The 21,090-nt window shown below is 46.0% G+C and overlaps 1 protein-coding gene across 2 annotated transcripts; it reads left to right on the forward strand.

Annotated features, from left to right (window-relative positions):
- The first annotated feature begins 1,736 nt into the window (after positions 1-1,736).
- Positions 1,737-19,643, forward strand: LOC146201638 (uncharacterized). 2 transcript variants are annotated; one of them, XM_084587721.1, is made up of 5 exons: positions 1,737-1,891; positions 1,957-2,182; positions 3,888-4,289; positions 6,635-7,069; positions 17,752-19,643. In XM_084587721.1, exons 1-5 carry the CDS (start codon positions 1,786-1,788, stop codon positions 18,086-18,088), a joined length of 1,506 nt encoding a protein of 501 aa, XP_084443847.1. In that variant the 5' UTR covers positions 1,737-1,785; the 3' UTR covers positions 18,089-19,643. The 2 variants fall into 2 exon arrangements, with proteins under 2 accessions (XP_084443847.1, XP_084443848.1); XM_084587722.1 differs by lacking the exon at positions 3,888-4,289.
- The last annotated feature ends 1,447 nt before the right edge of the window (positions 19,644-21,090 follow it).

Consider the following 21,090-nt stretch of genomic DNA (forward strand, 5'->3'; position numbering starts at 1 on the left):
TACCGGTGGTCATCTAGGATACACCAGAAGGCTTTCGCGTATTCGAGATAAATATTACTGTCCGAAACTCGCAAAGTACGTGCGTCTATATACAAGAACCTGTCGCGAGTGCCAAAGACGAATAACACCTCCTACGCGACCGGCGGGTCTTCTCTAGCCAATCGAGTCACCGAGTGCTCCGTTTCATACGATTGAAATGGATTTTTTGGGCCCATTTCCGACGTCGCAATCAGGCAACAGGTACATTATCATAGCGACGGACTATCTAACGCGCTACGTGGAGTCCCGCACACCTCCGTCGGAACGGCTGCTGAGGCAGCCAAATTTTTCATCGAGAGCATTGTTCTCCGGCACGGTGCCCCAGCAGTGCTGATTACTGACCGTGGCGCCGCGTTTGTGGTGCAACTCACTCAGATCTTACGCCTGAGCTGCACCAGCCGCCGCCGAACCACAGCTTATCATCCGCAAACTAATGGACTGACGGAGAGGGCCAACAGAACTATAGCCGGTGGACGTCGACCATCATAACTGGGACGAGGTACTGCCCTATGCCACGTTCGCCTATAATACCGCATTCCAGGAGACCACCCGTATGTCCCCCTTCCAGCTGGTGAATGGAAGGCAAGTCACCACCATGCTTGACGCTATGCTGCCTCACGCACCACCAGACGACGTAGCTGATGCACGGCTAATATGCGAACGCGCGGAGGACACTCGGCAACTGGCCAGACTCTACGTATACGACGGCAACAGCGTACTGATGCTCGTCACTACAACCTCTGGAGACGTGACGTCAATTTCCGTCCCGGAGGCAAGGTGTGGGTGTGGACACCGGTTTGCCGTCGAGGGCTTTCAGAAAAACTCATGAAGCGGTATTTCGGGCCGTACACTGTTGCCCGTCGTGTCAGTGAACTTAATTACGAGGTGCTGCCCTGTGTAACGCAAACGTCGTCACGCCGTTCCTCGCATCCTGACATTGTGCACGTAGTGCGGCTTAAGCCGTGTTACCAGAGATCACCGACAACCCTTCCTTCCACTAGCAAACATTCCGAGACCGTGCGTGCTTCTGCGCGGTGGTTATTCATTTTGTGTTTAGCATCGGGACGATGCTTCTTTTCGGAGGGAGTGTAGTCGAAGAAGAGGAAGTGCGAGCGTTCCGTGAAAAAAGAAGACGCTGAGGCGGGCGATCTTCTCGGTGAACCTGGGTATCTCCCTGTGGCTCTGCAACAATTATCTGGATCAGATTAAGTGCATTGTAAGTGCCCTTCATTATCTTCATCACTTCTGCATTTTTGTCTTACCCGCAACGAGCAACCTAGCGCTCCTTCAGAGACAGGCGCATCTTTTTTAATGAGCAAATCATTAATTTTCATTCCAGTCATTGAAACTTCTTTTATTCCTCAGCACCCCTTCGCAAGCAAGCGAACTATGTAGGTCTTTATCGCTGTGGGTGTGTGTACGCATTTGCTTTTTTGCGTCCGGTTTTGTTTTTGCTCGTTAACGATTACGTTTGCTTGCACCGTCAAGTCAGTTTCTAAAACCGGCGCTAAGATAACGACTCGGTACACGCAAACGACTTTCAAGACATCGAGTGACAAAGTAGGAATGCTATCACGACGAAAACAAATGCTATTTCTGCATAGAGCGCGTGTTTTGTGCCGGTCGATTAGCTTAGCGAGAGCCAGGGGATATATAAATTCGACACAAATCGCCATATCAGCCTTTCCGCACGCCATGGGAGAGAGAGGGAGTTTTGGCAAAAACCCTGCGCATGCGCAGAGAGAAATGGGGGCGATGCCAAGTGACCGAAACCTCGCCCGTGATTACATTTTCCAACCATTCGAACTCTCCGTGTATACCCGCGTCCGCGTCTCAACGCAGGAGTGCCCAGGTCTTTACTAAAGCCTATTTGTGTCCGCCAAGCTCCGTATGCCATGCAGTGTCTTGACTTCTCAGGCCGCTGCAACAACTGCGGGGGTCCTGGAGCCAGCATGTGGTCGAGGCGGAGCAGCTCGCCGTGCAACCAGTGGAAGTCACTTGCTGCGTGGGCCTTGCACACATCTTCGTCTTCGTCAGAAACGTCGTCCCTCGGTTCGACGTTCTTAAAGGAAGAAAGAGATCCCGATGTCGACTCAGTTCGACGGCCCAAGCCGTCACCATCAAAGCAATCATCGCCAGGACGGTGAGCATCGTGCGCGAGTCGCGCCTCGACTCTACCAATATCGTAGTGAAACTTATTTGCGTCCAATTCAGCGACATACCTATGGATAGTGCAGCGTACGGGAGTCTTCTGTCCGCGCTATTCGGTTTGAATTACTCCGTGACTGACACACGAAAAAATTTTCGGTGTGGCTTTATGCCTGTCATCTCAAACTCGCCAGGGCGTGCTTAACGCGACGGTGCGCTATCGCTGGAAGACGCTGAACCAACTTTCAAATTGTCCGTTCTAATCTGGAGCCCCTAGACAGCACTAAATGGGAACGCAACCGCGTCTTACGAAGCGTATGTCATTTCGCTTGAAGACAAATATCAGTTTTTTATCTGTCAATATAAGTTTTTAGTTCTCGACAATATGGCTGCGCAGTCTATTTTAAGCGTGAATTGGAAATAAACATGCTTCAAATTTTACGTGACGGAGAAAAGGAACAGTTACTTGTATTCTAGTTCGCTACAGGCAACGTGTCGCAGAAACCCAGCGTCATCGTCGCCAGCGTATGCAGTGTCGCTCGTGACTGGATAATCTCGAACTGCACCGCTCCGAGCGGAGATCACTGAATGGGCAGCGCAGGGGGGCTTCCACACGCAGCGGTCGGCAGCGCGGGTTTGCCGTAAGTGAAAAATGATATTTGGCATACCGGGCACGCATACTAGTGGGGAAGTGTACAGTCGAGCACGATTTGAATGTTATCGCGCGAGCGTCGACCAGCCTAGCACACCAGGCACCTGGCGGCCGGGTTTGGAACAAGAAAAATAATCATTTCGCACTCTTCTCTCCCTCGTTCGCTGTTCCGTACAACAACTATCACCCCCGCGATAAACTCACCGCCCTTTCTCTCTATTCTAAGCCTTCTATTTGTTGCGATAAAGAGTCCAATTTCAGATAATACCGAAGAATACGTCGTGCGCACAACGGTCACTGCCTGTTCGCAGAACCAAAAGAAAAAAAAAAGAAAGTGACGTCCCTGCAAGGAGTGACGGCTGCTGAAGGAACAGCAAAACGAGTGAGGGAAGCTCGCCTAATACCTCCCTCGCCTCGGCAGAGAATTCTGGGCCATGGCGCTGTTCATGTTCCCGGTCGACGCTCGCACGATAACCTTCAAATCGCGCTCGATTGTACATACCTCTTTTCCGGGTGCCTCCCAAGCACGCGATGTGGGAAGGGTGGGGCGAGGTGTGGCCACTGCACACAAGGCGTCCTGTAAGCCGATGATAGCCCCCGCTAGTATGCCTCCGCTATGGTAGATCTCCCATAAGTCGCCCTGAGGGCGCTAAGTGTAAGCATGCCTGCCGCGTCCAGATCATGCAGTCAGCTTGTGCATTATAGGACGGCGAATCGGGCAATTAAATCTATATTTCAGAGCTCTAGAAAAACATATCCGGCCACTTTTGTTTCTTCGTGCGATGTACTCAAGAGCATGTTAACCATGCACTGCTAGCGTTAACATCGCTGCGGTCCACAAAATAGCTAGTGATTGGCGAAAAAAGACCATCTGCGTGGTCAAGTTTAACTGCTGACGGTAACAACGCTGTCGCCTCATAACCTTACAGCCGGAGCTTAAGTATACCCTACATGCTTTAGGAATATTCTAAGACAGGGAAATTTTATATTTGTGCCTGCTGCATCCATTGCAATTACACCTGACTCTCAGTATTTCTTCCACATGCAGAAATTTCTGGATAGAAGTAAGCCCTGAGAAGTTAACATCACAAGATGTAAGCGCTGAAAGTAAGCGGCCAAAAGCAAGTCCATCTTCGCAATCATTACCAAGGAAGGTCATTCGTGCCACACCTCAACAGGCACTTTGGAGAATGCCTCAACCAGGGCCCCTGGGAACACCTCCTGACAGGCACCGCAAAGTAAATCTGGAACACCGAGTGTCAAGCCCACAGCCCCCGCAAAAATACCTTCCTAATGAAGCGACTGATCAAGTGTCTCGTCAATCTGCATCAGCATCCCAAACTGTACAAAGCAGCGCAAGGAGGGCTCATAAGACAAAGGCCGTTGGCAGGCAAAGTGCGCGCCAAACTTCTGGCTCTCTGGAACCTTTGGAAAATAATCGAGAAAACAGGTTAGAGTTCACTACTTTTGCATCCAAGCCAGCTGATCAGATGGAACCAAGGAAAGCTGCGATAAGTTATATCCTCATCTGCAGAAGAAAATAATCACTGCCTCTGACGTAAAAGTGTATATACCTAAGAGCGACATCGGTTTTTTACCGCCCCTGTTTCGTCATCCGGTTCCATCTGACGGCGGCTTCGTTTGTTGCTCTCGGCTCTTATAACGGCTTCCACAAACCAGTGTTGCTGTAATGACGCTTGCACGCGCTGACGAGGAGTTCGCCTGGATGGCCGGTGATGAACGGTGATGATTGTCCTCATCCACTGCTGTCACCCAAACTTCAGGAACATCGCTCGAGATGCTGGTTTAGTCCTTAAAGCCTATGCTAGCATGGTTGTGCTTTCGGGCTCACGGCGACGTCAGGAACAGTGGCGGACGCGCTGTGCTAAGGCGGGAAGTACGGCAGACATAGCAGTGCTGACTAAACAGCACCTCATATCTGCTTCGGTACTTGTCTCCTCTGAGAGCATGTTTGAGGTGTCCATCAATAAGAGGGATATAGTCTTGTGGCCTCTTCAATTGTGACCCAGACCCACGAAACCACCGCGAAGTGAAGGGAGGCTCTTTCTGACGAATGCGCTAAAGCATCTGAGCATGTATGGGGCGCAGGGAGTTTGCCTCCGAGAAACCTGTGTAATTTAGTTCTGTACTTTTGCAATATTGTGCCATGAATAACCCACGGTGGGAAGGATCGAAGGCGTTTATTTACGCATATTCTATTCTAGTGGCAACGCACTGGCAGGCACTTGGAGAGAACCACGAAAGTTCGTTTAGTGTTTAGGTCGCCTTTGGTTTGCCTGTGTTCGCCTCCGGTTCGACGCCCATGTTTTTTCGTGGCGCCGAGAGCAGGCGCTAAAAGCACTTTATGCTTCAAAACATGCTAAAACGTGTCTGGACAATTGGCTTTGCACATTGAAATTTATGTTGTGGAATCAATATAATTAAATTCACTATTTTCGTGCTTTTTGCATAGTACTGCATACACATGTCCTTCACGAAGACGTGACTGTCTCATAGGTAAAACGTTCGATAGCATTTTCATTATTGCATACTTCTGACGAGGGAAATGGGATTCTGTAGAGCGGTTAAGTATAGTTGTGATCTGTTCTGCAACACATACTTTTATCATGTTATTGATATTTCTTGCTTAGTGTTTAATTAAACTGTTGAGATGAGCAATAAATGACAAACATAAGACATTTGTGAAAGATACTTCTACTTCAGATCATTGACTGATGACTCAGAGTGTTATTTTTCTCTACCCTCTATAGCACAAATAGTCTATGCAAAACAGCTTAATTTTTCCATATCAAGTTTTTAGGCGCAGGGGTAGTAATAGCTACAAAAACAATCATCTACAGAGATGAATGCGATCTAAGTCAAGCAGTCTTAGCAGGTTTGCTGACTCCTTAATCCCTGCATTGTCCCTTCCTCTAGTCAGTAAATGACTTGACTGTGATCGCATACACTATAGAAACAGATAGGGCCCTTTGACCACTCCAGCCTTATTCCATCATATCCAGCATTGTACCGACTGTTATTTGACTCGCATAGGCTGAATGACATGGTTTTTACATGTTCTATCTGTCAGGCACAAAGACTAGAATTGAGTTAGGTGAGCTGTATAAATAAATATACGTTCCAACGAAACAATTGTGAATATAGCACTGCAAATGCTATTATTACCAAATGTAGAAGCTAACAAAAATATAATGGCATAAGTACAACATGCAGGCTTTTGTTTACAAAGATTCTTCTTTTAACATCAGTAATGAATACTGTATGCAGATTACAGCCCTTACAAGCAAGCATAGGAAGAGTTTCTTAATGTAATGGCATAATATTGCAGCGGTATGCGTCATGTAGTCTTCATGCAGTGAAATAAAGATTATGTTAATCATACGCTGTTGGCGTTACCGCCACCGTCGTCGTCCACAAAATAGTGGTGCCTGTTTCGCTTCTACGACTCCCAGTACTACACTACCAGATCGCAGTATACTAGCAGTCTTTTTGGTAACGTTTCTGTGGCAAGCCCCGGTGCATGAGCGGTTGACCTCCCGGTACTCGGGTAAAGCAAGACGTTACACTGTACAGAAGCCTAGTTATTGTGAAAAATGGAACAGTGTCTGCGTGGGCAAGTTGAACTGCTGCTGGTAACAACGCTGTCTCTTCCTTAGAGGCGACGCTTAAGTGTACCCCACATTCTTGAGGAATATTTTATGTCATGGAAATACCTTTCCGCCTGCTGCGTTCCTTGTTTCTACACTTGACGCTCGGTATTTCTTCCACATGCAGATATTTCTGGGCAGGAGTTAGCCGAGAGAAGTTTACATCACGAGATGTAAATGCTGAAAGGAAGCGGCCAAAATCAAGCTCACCTTCACAACTGCCAAGGAGGGTCATTCAGGCCACATCTCAACAAGCACATCAGATAACTCCTCAACCTGAGCTTCTACGGGTACCTCCTGACAGGTGGCGCAGCAGAGTGCAGAAGAAGCACACAGTGTCGAGCTCACAGATTGCCGCAAAACCTCGTAAGTCGCCGCCAAAATCCCTTCACCACGCAGAGGTTCTTCAAGAGACTCGTCGGACGGCTGCCTCAGCCGCATCAACATCCCAAACTGTTCAGAGCAGCACAAGAAGTGTATCTGAGGCAAAGACTGTTGGTAGGCGCAGTGGGCGCCGAACTCGTGGCTCTCAGGCGTATTTGGAAAGCTCAGGAGAAACCAGGTCAGTGCACACTTTTATATCCAAGCCAGCTGATCAGCTGGCCACAAAGAAAAACAAATTATTTGCTCCAGTTAAAATAGGACAACTTGCAGCCTGATCCGCAGAAAAAGCTCACTGCATTCCCGGTAATAGAGTACAGACCTAAGCATGAAATGGGTTTGTTACCGTCCCTGTTCCATTTTCTGAGCCCTTTGCCGTGCTTAAACAATTCTGGTCACAGCGTCATTTGTTACGCCCGACGCTTAGCGACTTCCACAAGCCAGTGTTGCTGCAATGGCACTTGCACGCACTGACTGGGAGTTCGCCCAGATGGACGGCGATGAAAGTGGTCTTAGTGTCCTCATGCAGCGTTGTGGACTTTGCTGCAGGAGTATGTTTGCATGCCACTGTCCAACTCGCAGCTTCGATGGCTCGTCAACGGCTGGTGTCACGTTTGCTATGATAACTGTGACGCGGATAAACTCCGAATGATGCGGTGTGAGGCACGACGTGATATATCTGGTCTTTATTAACTCTAGTAATGACACACGGCGCCCTCATTTCCCTAATATCCAATTCTCACAATTAGGTCTTTGGAGGTGTCAACTTGGTTTGTCTTGGTCAGGCTTGAAGGTAAAGAGCACACAGCGAGACGAAACTCTAGGTTCTACCGAAAGTAGAAAGATTTTCCGCTAAAAGTTGAACTGGGCAGTGAACAAGGAATTTCACATATACATCTACTTCAGTTCAGCATGGCGGATGATTGAGCATGCTAGTTCTACTCCTCTCTGCAGCACAAATAGTTCATTGAAACAGCTTAGTTCTTACCTTTCCAGATCTTATGTGCAGAGGGATAGCTGCAAAAATATTCAGCGAATGGCATGAATGGGATCCAACGAAAGCGGCCTGAGTGGGTTTGTTGATTACTTTACCACTGCTTTGTCGCAATAAGTACAGCGACTCTGATTACATAACAGGTAGCGCCATCTAACCACTGCGGCAATAATTTTGCTGATATTGTCATTTGTAACATTGAATACAAACTTATATGTTACATAGCCTAATTGTTATGCGGTTTACATGCAATATCTGTGGCACATACAAAGACTAGAAAGATATGCACCTTAGCTTAGCGGATTGAACTATATCTTCTAGCAAAAGAAATGAATATCACTTTGCAAATCCATGTAACATATGTAGAAGTGAACAAAAACATAAATGCGTAACTGTAGCCTGCAATTTTTTTAGTGTCGTTTCTTTTTCCCGCAAAGTCAGATAGCCGGAAATCCGGACTTGCCCAGGACTGCAGTGATCCTCTGAGAAGTGATCTTCATCAACGACAGTGAACCTTCACGTCTTTAGAACATTCGCACTTGAAACTTCAACGCTTTCTTAAGTTTTCACATATGCGGAACACTGCTCGTTTTCACTTTTGACCCCCTTGAAACAATGTAACTCGAACCACATTTGTAGGCTGAACTGTTTGAAACTGGTTTTGTCCCCGAAAGAGCGATGCGGGGTTTGCTGAGCCGCTTCCAAGAGCACACCCCTGTGAGAGCCGAACGTTGGGCCGGGGGACGCTTATACCCATTTCTACCGGCGGGTGTCATGCGGTGGGTTTTGAACCAACCACCTCCCGCAGCCGAGAGGGGCGCCCAAGCCACTAGTCCAACCGTGTTCACTTTGCAAGCCTTATAACTTCATTAGACAAGGACAGGATGATATTCTTATTGCAGTCGCATATTCCAACGCGATAAGCTGGCTGTACTGCAATTCACCTATTTGAGTACGCATAAACCAGCCCCTGCTTTCAACCTTTTAAAAAATTAATATGTTAATACAGAAAAAAAAAAGCTTGAGATGCCCCTCAAAGGAAGTGCTTGACACAAAGGCGTCGACCGGTTTGTTTAATCCAATTTACCCATGGCGAACCTTCTTCCTTCTGCCACAACCTGTGTTGTCAAGCTCTCATATCTAAGGGGACTATCAACAACGTCAAGAGAATCGGTCGATGCAATTGGTAGCAGGGGTGTCTTTTCAGAGGCAAAAGATGCGTTTTTCTCGGATTGACTAGGGAGCTTGCATGAAGCAATGCATGCTGGGTAATCTGCCGTGATGTCGCTAGCAGCAGCAGACGGCGGGCAGAGCTGCCAGGCTGAATTACAAAGGCAAGAATTGAGCAATTGCCGTGTCGTTTCAACGGTCCACCAAGCAAGCACGCGGCTTTTCGTGCGCTGCCCTTCAGTTCAGTTTAGGCGTTCAGTCGTGTCCGACTCTTCGTGACCCTATGGATCATGTCACGCCACGCTTTCCGGTCTCTCACTATCTTCCTAACATCACATAACTTCATCTGCAGTGCCTCGAGGATGCCGTCTAACCATCGCGTTCGCTGCCTACCCCTTCTCCGGCAACCCTCAACCTTTCCCAACATCAAATCTTTCTCCAGCGACTCCTCTCTTCTCATCAGATGACCAAAGTAGCTGAGCTTTAACTTTAAAATTTGACCCTCCAATGAGCAGTCAGGGTTTATGGTCGACAATATCGACTGATTTGATCTTCTGGCAGTCCAAGGAACTCTCATGAGTCTTCGCCAGCACCACAATTCAAACGCGTCAATTCTTCGGCGGTCAGCCTTTTTCACAGTCCAACTCTCGCATCCATACATCACAACTGGAAAGACCATAGCAAGAGTTATACGGATCTTGGTTGGCAGACTAATGTCTCTGCTCTTTACTAGGCGGTCAAGGCTAACCATTCCTCTCTTTCCCAGAAGCAGGCGTCTCCTAATTTCATGGCTGCAGTCTCCTTCCGAGGTAATCTTCGAGCCCAAGAAGAGAAAATCTGTCACAGCTTCCACTTCTTGTCCCTTGATGCTCCAGGACTTGATAGGGCAAGACGCCATGATCTTTGTCTTTTTAATGTTCAGTTTAAGCCCAAACTTGTCACTCTCTTCTTGTACGCGCATCAGAAGTCTCTTTAGTTCTACTTCACTTTCTGCCATTAAAGTGGTATCATCCGCATACCTAAGGTTGTTGATACGTTTTCCAGCAATCTTCACTCCAGCTGAAGACTCGTCCAGACCGGCCTTCCTCATGATGCACTCTGCATATAGGTTAAATAGACAGGGCGACAGTATGCAGCCTTGCCTCACTCCTTTCTCAATCGGAAACCAATCATAAGACCATGCCCAGTTCTGACTGTGGCCTCTTGCCCTTCATACAGGTTCCTGAGGAGACAGATGAGGTGAATTGGAACTCCCATTTCTTGGAGAGCTAGCCACAATCTGCTATGATCTACGCAGTCAAACGCTTTCGCGTAATCAATAAAGCAGAGGTAGATGGGTTTCTGGAACTCTCTTGCTTTTTCCATGATCCAGCGAAGGTTGGCAATTTGGTCTCTAGTTCCTCTGCCCTTGCGAAACCCAGCTTGCACGTCCGGAAGCTCCCGATCCACATACTGCTGCAGCCTACCTTGGAGGCTTTTCAACATTACCTTGCTAGCATGTGAAATAAGCGCGATCGTGCGGTAGTTGGAACAATCTTTGGCACTGCCTTTCTTTGGAATGGGGATGTAAACTGACCTCCTCCAATCCTGTGGCCACTGCAGGGTTGTCCAAATCTTCTGGCATAATGTATGCAGAATGTTAACAGCGTCATGGTTGAGGTTTTGAAGCAACTCAGCTGGAATGCCATCAATTCCGCTAGCTTTGTTCTTAGCAAGGCTGGCTAAGGCCCATTCAACTTCACTCTTCAGGATTCCCGGCTCGAGATCAGTGATCACAACCGTCTTATGTTGGGTTTGCACATTCGGGTCCTTCTTGTACAGTTCTTCTGTGTATTCCTGCCACCTCTTCTTTATCTCTGAGGCTTCAGTGAGGTCCTTGCCTCGTTGGTCCTTTATCACGCCTAGCTTAGCACAGAAGCTTCCTTTGATATCTTTGATTGTCTTATACAGAGCTCTTGTGTTCCTTAATTGGCTGTTGTCCTCAACTGCTTGGCACTGTATGTTCAGGAAGGCATTCTTATCTCTCCTTGCTATTTTCTGAAAATCCGCATTGAGAACCTTGTATCTTTCTCTTTCCCCCATAACTTTTGCCATCCTCCTTTCCTCAGCTATTTGCAAAGCCTCTTCAGATAACCATGCTTTCTTGCATTTCTTTTGCTTTGGAACTACCTTAGTAGCAACTTCTTCTATTATATCACGAACATCAGTCCACATCTCTTCGGGCTCTTTGTCTTCTAGATCTAATTCTTGAAATCGATTCCTCACTTCCACAGCATATTCTAATGGAATTTGATCCAGATCATACCTGAAAGGCCTTCTAGTTTTCTGCATTTTCCTCAATCGAAGCTTAATTTTGGCAACAAGAAGCTGATGATCGGTGCCACAATCGGCCCCAGGCCTTGTTTTTACTGCTTGTATAGCGCTTCTCCATTTCTGCCGGCAAATAATATAATCGATCTGATTCCTGTACAGACCGTCCAGTGAAGTCCATGTGTACAGGCGCCTCTTGTGCTGTTGAAAATGAGTATTCGCTATGGTCAGGTTGTTTTCTTGACAAAACTCTACTAGCCTCTGCCCAGCTTCATTTGGCTCACCAAGATCGAACTTGCCTGTAATTCCGGATATTTCTTCACTCCCTACCTTAGCATTCCAGTCTCCTATACGTGCGTACAAATGTCGGCAGATTCCTGAGGAACGTGCGAGTCGACGCTGCGCCCGAAAAATCGGGGGCGCTATGAAGAAATTCAAAGCAGTGCGACGCGGACCTGTTCAAGCTACGCATGAACGACTACCGCAATACGCGTCTGGGTCCGGTCGCCCGTCGACATCGCCGACAGTCATAATTTCTTGCTCTGGCGAGTAGTTTTTTCAAACTTGCCCGGATTGGCGTCTATCTCACGTGTGTTGGCCCGTGCGAGCCATTCGCATCGGTGTCGCTTTGCCTTCTCGCATTGGTGCAGACGTATTTTTGGAATCGTGAAGAAACCGCAGTCAGCTTGTCCGGTCGTACCAGCATCGTCTGCGCGCACTACGCGACAACGTAGACGAGGCTAGTGTGGCAGTGCCGTGCTGTGTCGTCTGCTGTCAACGACATCATGGCGGATTACCCAGCATGCATCGTTTCATGCAAGCTCCCTATAGCAGGTCTTTAGAGGAAGCAGCCTATTAATCTCTTAAATTGACTTTTAAGAAGTAAAAAACGGCTTCTGCGGCACAGTTGTAGTACAAGTGCTGGCGGGCACCAGAAAACATAACTTTAACTAATAATTACCTTTTTATCTATACTGCAATACTGCCGTCCATTTCTATAGCCATATCATTTTTTCTTTTTGAAAACGCGATTTCCTTTGACACTGTGCTTCAGCAAGCTTTCGCTGTGTTCCGAAAGACACGCGGTTTCCAAAAAAACAAGAACGCCTTTAGCCTTACTTCAGTGTCGTCATTAAATAGCACAAGTTTCATGCTACCTTCTTTGCCCCACGTGGGCTGGAGAACAAAAGCAGCTGCGAGCACTGCAGCGCAAGCGGAACAGAGAAGGTGACGGGCCAGTTGCGCCACTAATTGACGGCGCTAGGGGCAGTGTTTAGAGCGCGGGCTTTTTGAAAGCGCGCGTCCTTAATTTGGCGCGACATCGCCAATATTTGGTGAGCCACCAGCATCGACGGTAATCGCGTTTGCTAAATACTAAGAACAGATATGGCTATTAATAATGGGCGGCCACAAATCCGTAATTGTGCCTGCAGTGGACACCTAACTGTAAAAGTTAGGTTAATTATCAGAAAGAAGTCTTAACGAGTGTAGTCGTCATTCCCCTATTTTCCCATATCCCCTAACCACGGTAAAGTTATGCAGCAGAAGCACTTCATATCTCAAAGCCTACATTTAAATATTAGTCGCCGGTTCTTTTTTAGAGCGCAGCTCTTCGGCGCCCGTTCCTGCGTTTCACGTCGCCTTCACCGTCGGCGTTGTGCCTCGTAACCAGCTCTGTATCCCCCCCCCCCCTCCATTCTCAGCTCCTAGCTCAGCCGCCCTCCTCCTCCGTGGCGGCGACAGCGCGTGCACTCCAATTGCTTCCCCACCCCCCTTTTTCTGCGTGGCGGCGACGTTTTCTCCGGTTGCCGAAGCGCCGGCTCGCTATCAGCGGATCACGGTGCGTGCATCCCAAGCCGAAACGCAGAGCCACGTTGTCTTGACTCGCTGTCAGCGGCATTAGTCAGTCCCTGCTATCTCTTCGCCGCGCAACGTTCCTATGGGCCCACGCGCTGCCTCCCGTAACGTCCCGATAACTTAAAGGGACAGAACACTGGCCAAAATATGTCATGAGATTATGGTGGAAATGAAAAGATCTTGCCTCATATAGTACAGATCGAGCACTACAATATCAAAGAAAAGAGGCTTTACAATTTTAATTTGCCATTGAAAATCGCATAAAAACAGAGGCCCTATCTAGCAGAGAAACCCTAGTACTTTCAGCGTAGCCCCCCACATGACTACATGTCAGCAAAATATCGCTGATTTTCGTAACTGCACATTGTTCATTTTCCGTCTAGGAGTGCTTGCCATAATTTATTATATTTTGCGCTCTGTCCAGTGCGTCCTTAAATGAAAACCACCCCTGCTTTCGCACCGCGAGAGGTATGCTTTCAGGTTTTGCCCCTAGACGGCGCCACAGTGTTTTCAATTTCGTGAATGAAGCAATGACAGTGCCCATTAAAACTTTCGTCGACGAGGGCGTGCGTTATTGTGCCGTAACAGCATTGAGTGTGAAAGTGAAAAGGACGTTACTCTACGCAAAAAATGACTGATTACTGTCTGGCGAGTGAAAGTTATATTTGTTTTCGGTACGTCATTTTGTCGATCACCAGTCGTCATCGCGGTCGCTGCTCATGGTTTCCAGCATCGGACTACATAAAAACGGGAGCACGCAATGATGAAAAAATCCCGGTAAAAATTTTCTACAGCGTTTCTAACAAAACCGTTATGAAATCGAACATTTTAGACGTCAATCTTTCCACAGCAGTAAAAAAACTTCGAGACCTAAATTCTAGTGTTCTGTCCCTTTATTTGCTCTCTTCATTTCTCTAACCACAAACTTTCCTTCATAACAGTCAAAAAGTGTTAGTGGAATGTTTCTTGGAGGAATATGTAGGAAAAATGAAAAAACGTTGACTCTAATTGTACATACATGTCTTGCTCGAAATCTTTGCCTCAACCTATCGAAAAGGTGAAACAGCTGATCAGCTGCGCTCAAATATCGCATTAGGAAGTAACGTAATCGTCGGCAATTTTTTTTGTTTACTTGGCTTGAAACAGAGCTTACAAGCACATTTATGGGCGCCATTTAATATATATATATATATATATATATATATATATATATATATATATATATATATATATATATATATATATATATTGTTTTAACCGCAATTTTATATCTGCCACAACTGTCAAGCGTAGCCCTTCAGTATTTTTCCACAGACAAGATCGCAGGGCAGGATAGCAGATCCGGACCACGAAAGGGAAATAACTAGGAAAATAAAATTGGGATAGAACGCATACGGGAAGTGCTCGCAGTGACTTGCATCTTACAGGTATCGCTGAAGAGGAAAGTATGCAACAGTTATTCTTACCGGTACTCACCTATGAGGCTGAAATGTGGAGGCTAACGAAGAGGGTTTTAAGTTTATAGCAACGCGGAAAGGAAAAGGGTAGGTGCAATGTTAAGATATAGAAAGCAACAGAGTGGGTTAGAGAAATGAGAGTTAATGACCTAATGCAAAATCAAGAAAAAATGGGCATGGGCAGGGCATGTAGTGATAAAGAAAATAATTGATGGTTGCTTATGGTAATTGGATTCCAAACGAAAGAAAGCGCAGCAAGAGGCGGCAGAAAGTTAGGTGGGCGTATCTTCTTTCCTGTTCTTTCCTAATCAGTTTCTTCCGCTGGATTTGTCTCAACAGGGGCGTTAACTTCGTGTGGGCCCCCAGTCTTGCCATTAAATCAGTTTAATTGCTTTGTGGCTCTTATGCAGGAGTCTATACTCAGAATGAGACGAATCTCGAGAGGCCGAAGAGCTGTTCTCTTTGCCTTGAGTCGGTCCATGTATCTGCACCATGTAGCACTGGGCGGTGGCTTCGGAGTAAACAGTGTATGTTTCTTCGTTATGCGTCACCGTCGCATCCAGTGAATTGTCTTAGTTCGTCGCGGCGTACATCCGAGTTCCTGTTCCAGTTCATGCTGCAGCATAGCTCATATTGCAACATGGTGCAACATAGCTTACGGTTGTATTGCGTTCAGCTTGGCGAGACCTTCATATCTATAGCAACTGGATCCAGTTCATAACATTGGTTTGCGTTCCTGTTTGTGCACACAGAGCATCTCCCAGAGATATTTAGAAATAAACTGTCCATGTAGAAAGGAGGACAATGCTTCCATGTTCATATATATTCAGAATAAGATCTCTACCAGAGCTCATGTTATCTCACAGATACCAAGTGCACGCCAATGTTCAATAATAAACTACAATCAATGAGCTATTTACTACTCCGCTGGGGAGGCATATGCAAAGAAATAGGAATGCTAGATGCCATTCCCCGTATTGTCTAAATACACGATTCATTGCCACATTGTTGTACTTTCCCTGTGTATATGAATTCACTCTACCACACTTTCGCAAAAAAGCAAACACCGTGCGAACACATATTCAATAGTACTTGGAACTTTGAGAGAAATATATGAACTAGACCAAAATTCACACAGGCCGCTCGAAATCCGCAAATTATGCAGGATTTGAAGTGATTCAAAGCAAGCGAAGAACAGTAGCAAAGGTCCTGAACTGTCGACCATTGTTTATGGACGAATGTTACGCTCTCTCTGTAGCCGTAGACAGAATAAACGAGAGCCTCATAAACGGCTCAATCTATACTAATTCCCTCAGTACACGTATGGTGTTACATTGCAGGACTGCGGTTTAACCTTTATTAGCACGCATCATTTACAAGTTCGAAAAAGTCAAAACACAAGGACACACGATGTTCTGCGAAGTTCTGAGCCACGTCGGGATAGATGAGAATGACAGCAGGCGTATGTGCAGCACGAGCTCAAAAAAATTAAAGGAAATACGCATCGCCTAGAAATATTGATCAAATTAGTGCAGTGCATGTAAGCTCAAAGCCGCGACAGACTAAATGAAATAAGGAAGAAAATAAGCTGCGCCTTGTTATCTATCACAGGAGAATGGAAGTCTGGAGCACATCAAGAGTGTGTCAATGAAGTAATTTTATCCAGTCTTCGCATTGGACACACATACACGACACTTTTACTGACAAAGCATGACAAGAATCGAAAAATATGAAGATGAGGTTACTGTGAAGCATTTTTCGTTCTCTTCCACGGAACTCACAATAAAAAGCATTTCACTTCTTTCTACAATAAGTTAATACATTTTCACCCCCGTTTATTCCTAGAAGACAACTCCCTCGTTGAAATTGCATCCGTTTTTAGTTTTCTCAGGCAGAGGTCCCAACGAACTTGTCATACGGGAAAAACTTTTTTTTTTACTTCGCCTACCGAAGAAGCCCGTTAAACCTTGTGTTCGGTACATACTAGCCTTAGCTGTATACCATATATAGTATCATAAACCCCAATAAAACGCAATGAAACGGCAAGAGAGAGAGAGTCGTGATGGGGGTGATGACGTCGTGAGAGAATTCTGAAAATATGCAAAATACGTTACGGTTATCAGGATCGCAAGTTGAGACCCGTGTCGCTCAAAAGGCGGGAAAAAGCCAATATGGCCTGTAGAGCTCAATTCTCCGACCAAGCACATAGTGGTAAGCCCTCGAAGAGAGGCACTCTGTCGAAACGCTTTAAGGAAACTGCTCACGTTCGCCTTTCGCGCGCATGTATTGTGTACATCACCAGTACATCCTCCAGTATCAATAACGTCACAAGTGGAGAATTCCATGGAGTCCGCCTGACTAGTTAAATCTTACTTGGGCGTGAAAGTCGCGTCTAAGAGCAGTTTGTCTTAAGCATGCATTATGGCGCGATATGCCACGAGGATAAGAAAACTTCACTGTCGAATCTAGCCTTGGGTGTTTCAGGCGTCTGGTTGAGCCCGTTAAAGCGATGTCGCACCACTCGTGAATTTCGAAAGTGGTATCCGGCCTAGAAAAAGGCACAGTTGTTTAGAGGCCTCTGCTGAGGGCGCTATTTGCTTCAGCATCGGCCAGTTCATTTACGTCGAGCCCGCGGTGTGCGAAGATCCACTGAAGCCCTATCTTGTAGCCTTGATGGCGAGCAGATGAAATGAACTGATAAGGTATCTCGACAGCCAAAAAATGCATGATAGGCTCTGCATTGTAGAAAAGTGCTGAAAATTTTGTAACGCGGGCTTTGATTCTGTGAATATATACACCACTCTTGAGGTGGGTCCCCTCATATGTGGCGAATCTCTTCCCGAAGAGCAACAGGCTCAGCAGCGGTGGATGTAGAATTATGCCCTAAAACATCTACATTTACGCCTTAAAAGCAAGCCCCTTGGTTTCCGTGCTTGTGACAAAAACTGTTTATTTACACCTTTACATATATTGATGTTTTGGGGGCGTTGTAGTTGCCAGTTAACTCCCGCACGCCTGATTGCTTGCTGTAAATCTCTGGTGTATTAACTGATGTATCTAACCATCCTTGTGTAGGATGCACCCCACGCCTATACGGAAGCCTGTTGGATACCAGGCATATCGTGACGCTCGACGGTGCCGACGCTCCACGAACACCCTCATCCCACGACTTCCATTCGTTCAAGCAGTGCGCACGGTCCTCTGCCAAGTGGGCGGCAAAGATTACAAAATGGAGAAGCTCGCGCTCCAGGCACTCCAAGAGGCAGCTGAGGAGGTGATTCTGGGGCTCTTCGAAAGTTGTAACATGCACCACCCTTGCCGAGTGGCGCTCATGGACCGTGAAAAGATGCGGTGGTTTGCCGCGTGGCGTGGCATAGGGGCGGGATTGCTTTGTTTGTCCAAGAAATGTTGAGGCGGTGAACTCTTGCCTGCGGATTATGCGAATTGTTCGCATTAACTGCCGAACTGACATCAGTGCTGAAGTAATGGACAGTGTGTATAATGCAGGTTGTCCCAAGAAAATTGAGCAAAGTTCTTCGCGCGCGAATGTAACCGGATGCACGTTGTTGGCGGTAGCACAGAGGACGTCAGGCTGCTTTTATCCTTCTGAATGAACTGATTAATCAAGTTTAAGTACTCTTATTTTCAAATATTGACTGCAGGCCCCAAGTGTAATGCGCAGAATTATAGAGCACATTCAGAAACCTCTGAACGTTACATTTCAGACCTGCATCCAATATGTTCAATAATTGAACTTCAACAATCAGCTCCCCAAGTTTAACAATATCCCAAAGTTTAAGCTACTGCCAACATCATTCATCCGATTCCATTCACGTTCGTAGTGTCTACTTCTTTAATCTTGTCTCAAGTACAGAAGAGAACCTGTATGTGTCCAATTATGCTTTAGTCCTATGTGTTCACTTTTTTTTGCGGTTTTTATATATACATTATTCACATTTTATATCCAGTGAATGACCATTTATGTAGGTTGTAGCTCTGCCCATGTAGTTTATGTACAGTTTATTTCTAGCTGCTGTTGAGTCTGCCGTTCCCACTGCCTTGCACAGTCGCTACCGTATGTGTTGAGGTTTTGTGCAGTGTAATGACTGTCTGATGGTTTTACCTGGGAGGTATCGCTGTACCTTCGTACAGTAAATGAGCTGATCAGTTTTAAACCAACCACGAATGGCACATTCTTACCTACAGACTACCTAAAAAAAGTATTTGCAATTTTTAGAAAACTTGTTCGAGTTTAAGCATGGCTTGAACCTAGTGAGCGAAAGCTGTGAGTGCAGCAGGGATAGCCTCTATACACAAACTTTTCAGTCAATGGTTTTTGTCATATTTTTTAATTTAGATTTTGGGGGAAGGTTTCTTATACTTTTGGGTGCATACCACGGAATCGTGGGCACACAGACTTAATTAGGTCAAGGTCAAGATCACATGAGGGGCGGCTCTCATTTCCCGAGTTGCTTTGGGAAGTTAAACTCCACAAACAAACAAACCAACCAAGATCACTTGAAGGTCCAATTTATTGCCACGCAAAGACCGACTCTACCTAGTGTAGTGAAGCTGTCGCTTCAATTTTTAAATTAGTTTATAGGAAAGGAAAGGCGAAGTATCTGTAAATGTCAATTGAAGGTCAAACTGAGGCTTGCGTTACGACTGCTTTACCGAGAGTAATAAAAATTTCGCTTCAGAACTTTTGTACCTTTAAGAGGCCGTGTGCATTGCTCCTACTATCTTAGGGCACAAACCTGCTCAATCAAGGATTCTAACGTGTGATCTCTGCGCTCAGCCTTGAATATGTGCCCAGGAACTGTCTTTCTGACATGGAGGAAAGTCCGAATTGCTTGGCTGGTTAGTAATTTGCAGTTCTATGCACACACGCATACACGCACGCACGCACATACACACACATGCGCGCGCGCGCACGCACACATACGCACACGTTTACGCACACGCAAATGTATATATACGCACGCACGTACACACGCACACGCATAAGCATAATATATATATATATATATATATATATACACAACGGAAGTTGCGGGTGCGTCACTACTAAATAAATAACGATAAAAATGAAGTCAGTAAAGATATGTTTTGTTTAGTGTACAATGCAGTACATAAACTAAAATGCATACGCAAAAAAAATAGTTCGCTGGATTAAAATTGTTTGAAGTAATCCTCTGATCATTCCATTTGCCTCCGTCGCACCATCTTCAGTACGTTGAATTGAAACGAATAAGAGCGCATTTAAAGACCGCACTTCCCGTCTCTTCTGTGGCGCAATGGATTAACACCACGTGCTTGATTCTAAACATGTTCGATTCATGTATGTGCAATTTATTTTTTATTTACAACATTCAAATAAATTGCGAACATATTTCCTATGGCATGTTCCCCTTTAGGTTGCATAATGCGATGTTTTTGTTTTTTTAATTCTTAATAGCAGCAAAACCAGCCATGAACGGAGCCAGGATGTGGCGGTATGACATTCACCGTCATCAATTTCTGCCCTCAGTGAGTGTATGTTACCTTTGTGTTGCGTTAAGAGACACCTCTCAGAAACAATCACCGTTTAACACGCTTTATACTCTTAACAGAACTACGCCGCGTCGATATTCAAGTCAACTTATTCAACGTAGCAAAGATAGCGCGACGGCCGCCACCGATGTATTAAGCTATTTACAGAAAGCAGGATGGACAGTTGGGCGAGTTGGTACAATTGCATAGTGGGTGGAACAGCGCGAAAAGACGAAACACAAGAAGAGACGCACAACAGACGAGCGCTGACTCGCAACTGATTTTTTATTAGGAAGAAAGCGGATTCTTATACAAAAAATATGTCACATGATGTTACAAAGAACGAAACCCTTGACCAGGCAAAATTCAAGAGATATCTTCTTCCTTCAACAGCCACATAGAAAAACCCTATCAAGCAAGACCAAACATACAAGCCCCTCCTCCCCAACGGCCCGTTTCACAAATTATAAATTATCACCAAACATTATCCAGAAAAGAAACCTCTTTTTCGATAAGCACCAATGAAGGCTGGCTGACACACTGCGACTGCTTCTTGCTGATGTAATATGCCTCAGTAATTTCTCTCGTAGTTTTGTTCCTATGGCGAAACAAAATCTTTGTTTTTGAAACCAAGGGGCGACAACTTTTGTTCTTCTGCTTTCCTCTTTCCCACAAGCCCTACAATGATCTTTCAAGTGAGAATATCCTGTGTCCGACAGCGAATTGAGGTGTTCACGCAGACGAATATTTATGCACCTACTCGTTTGACCTATGTATACCTTATTGCATGACAGTGGAATTTCGTACACGACAGCGCAGGTGCAATCTACTAATCTCGACCTATGCGAAGCCTGGCATTCAAGCGGGTTCCTCTTCTTCAGC

The sequence above is a fragment of the Amblyomma maculatum genome, chromosome 1, assembly GCF_055883805.1.
Source record: "Amblyomma maculatum isolate TAMU_Amacu chromosome 1, ASM5588380v1, whole genome shotgun sequence".
Classification (NCBI taxonomy): domain Eukaryota; kingdom Metazoa; phylum Arthropoda; class Arachnida; order Ixodida; family Ixodidae; genus Amblyomma; species Amblyomma maculatum.

Coding starts and splice junctions, on each gene's coding strand:
- LOC146201638 (XM_084587721.1), top strand. CDS start 1,786: ATGGGGGCGATGCCAAGTGACCGAAACCTCGCCCGTGATTACATTTTC. Junction 1,892..1,956: donor CTCAACGCAGGAGTGCCCAG/GTCTTTACTAAA, acceptor TTGACTTCTCAG/GCCGCTGCAACAACTGCGGG. Junction 7,070..17,751: donor GAAAGCTCAGGAGAAACCAG/GTCAGTGCACAC, acceptor ATCCTTGTGTAG/GATGCACCCCACGCCTATAC.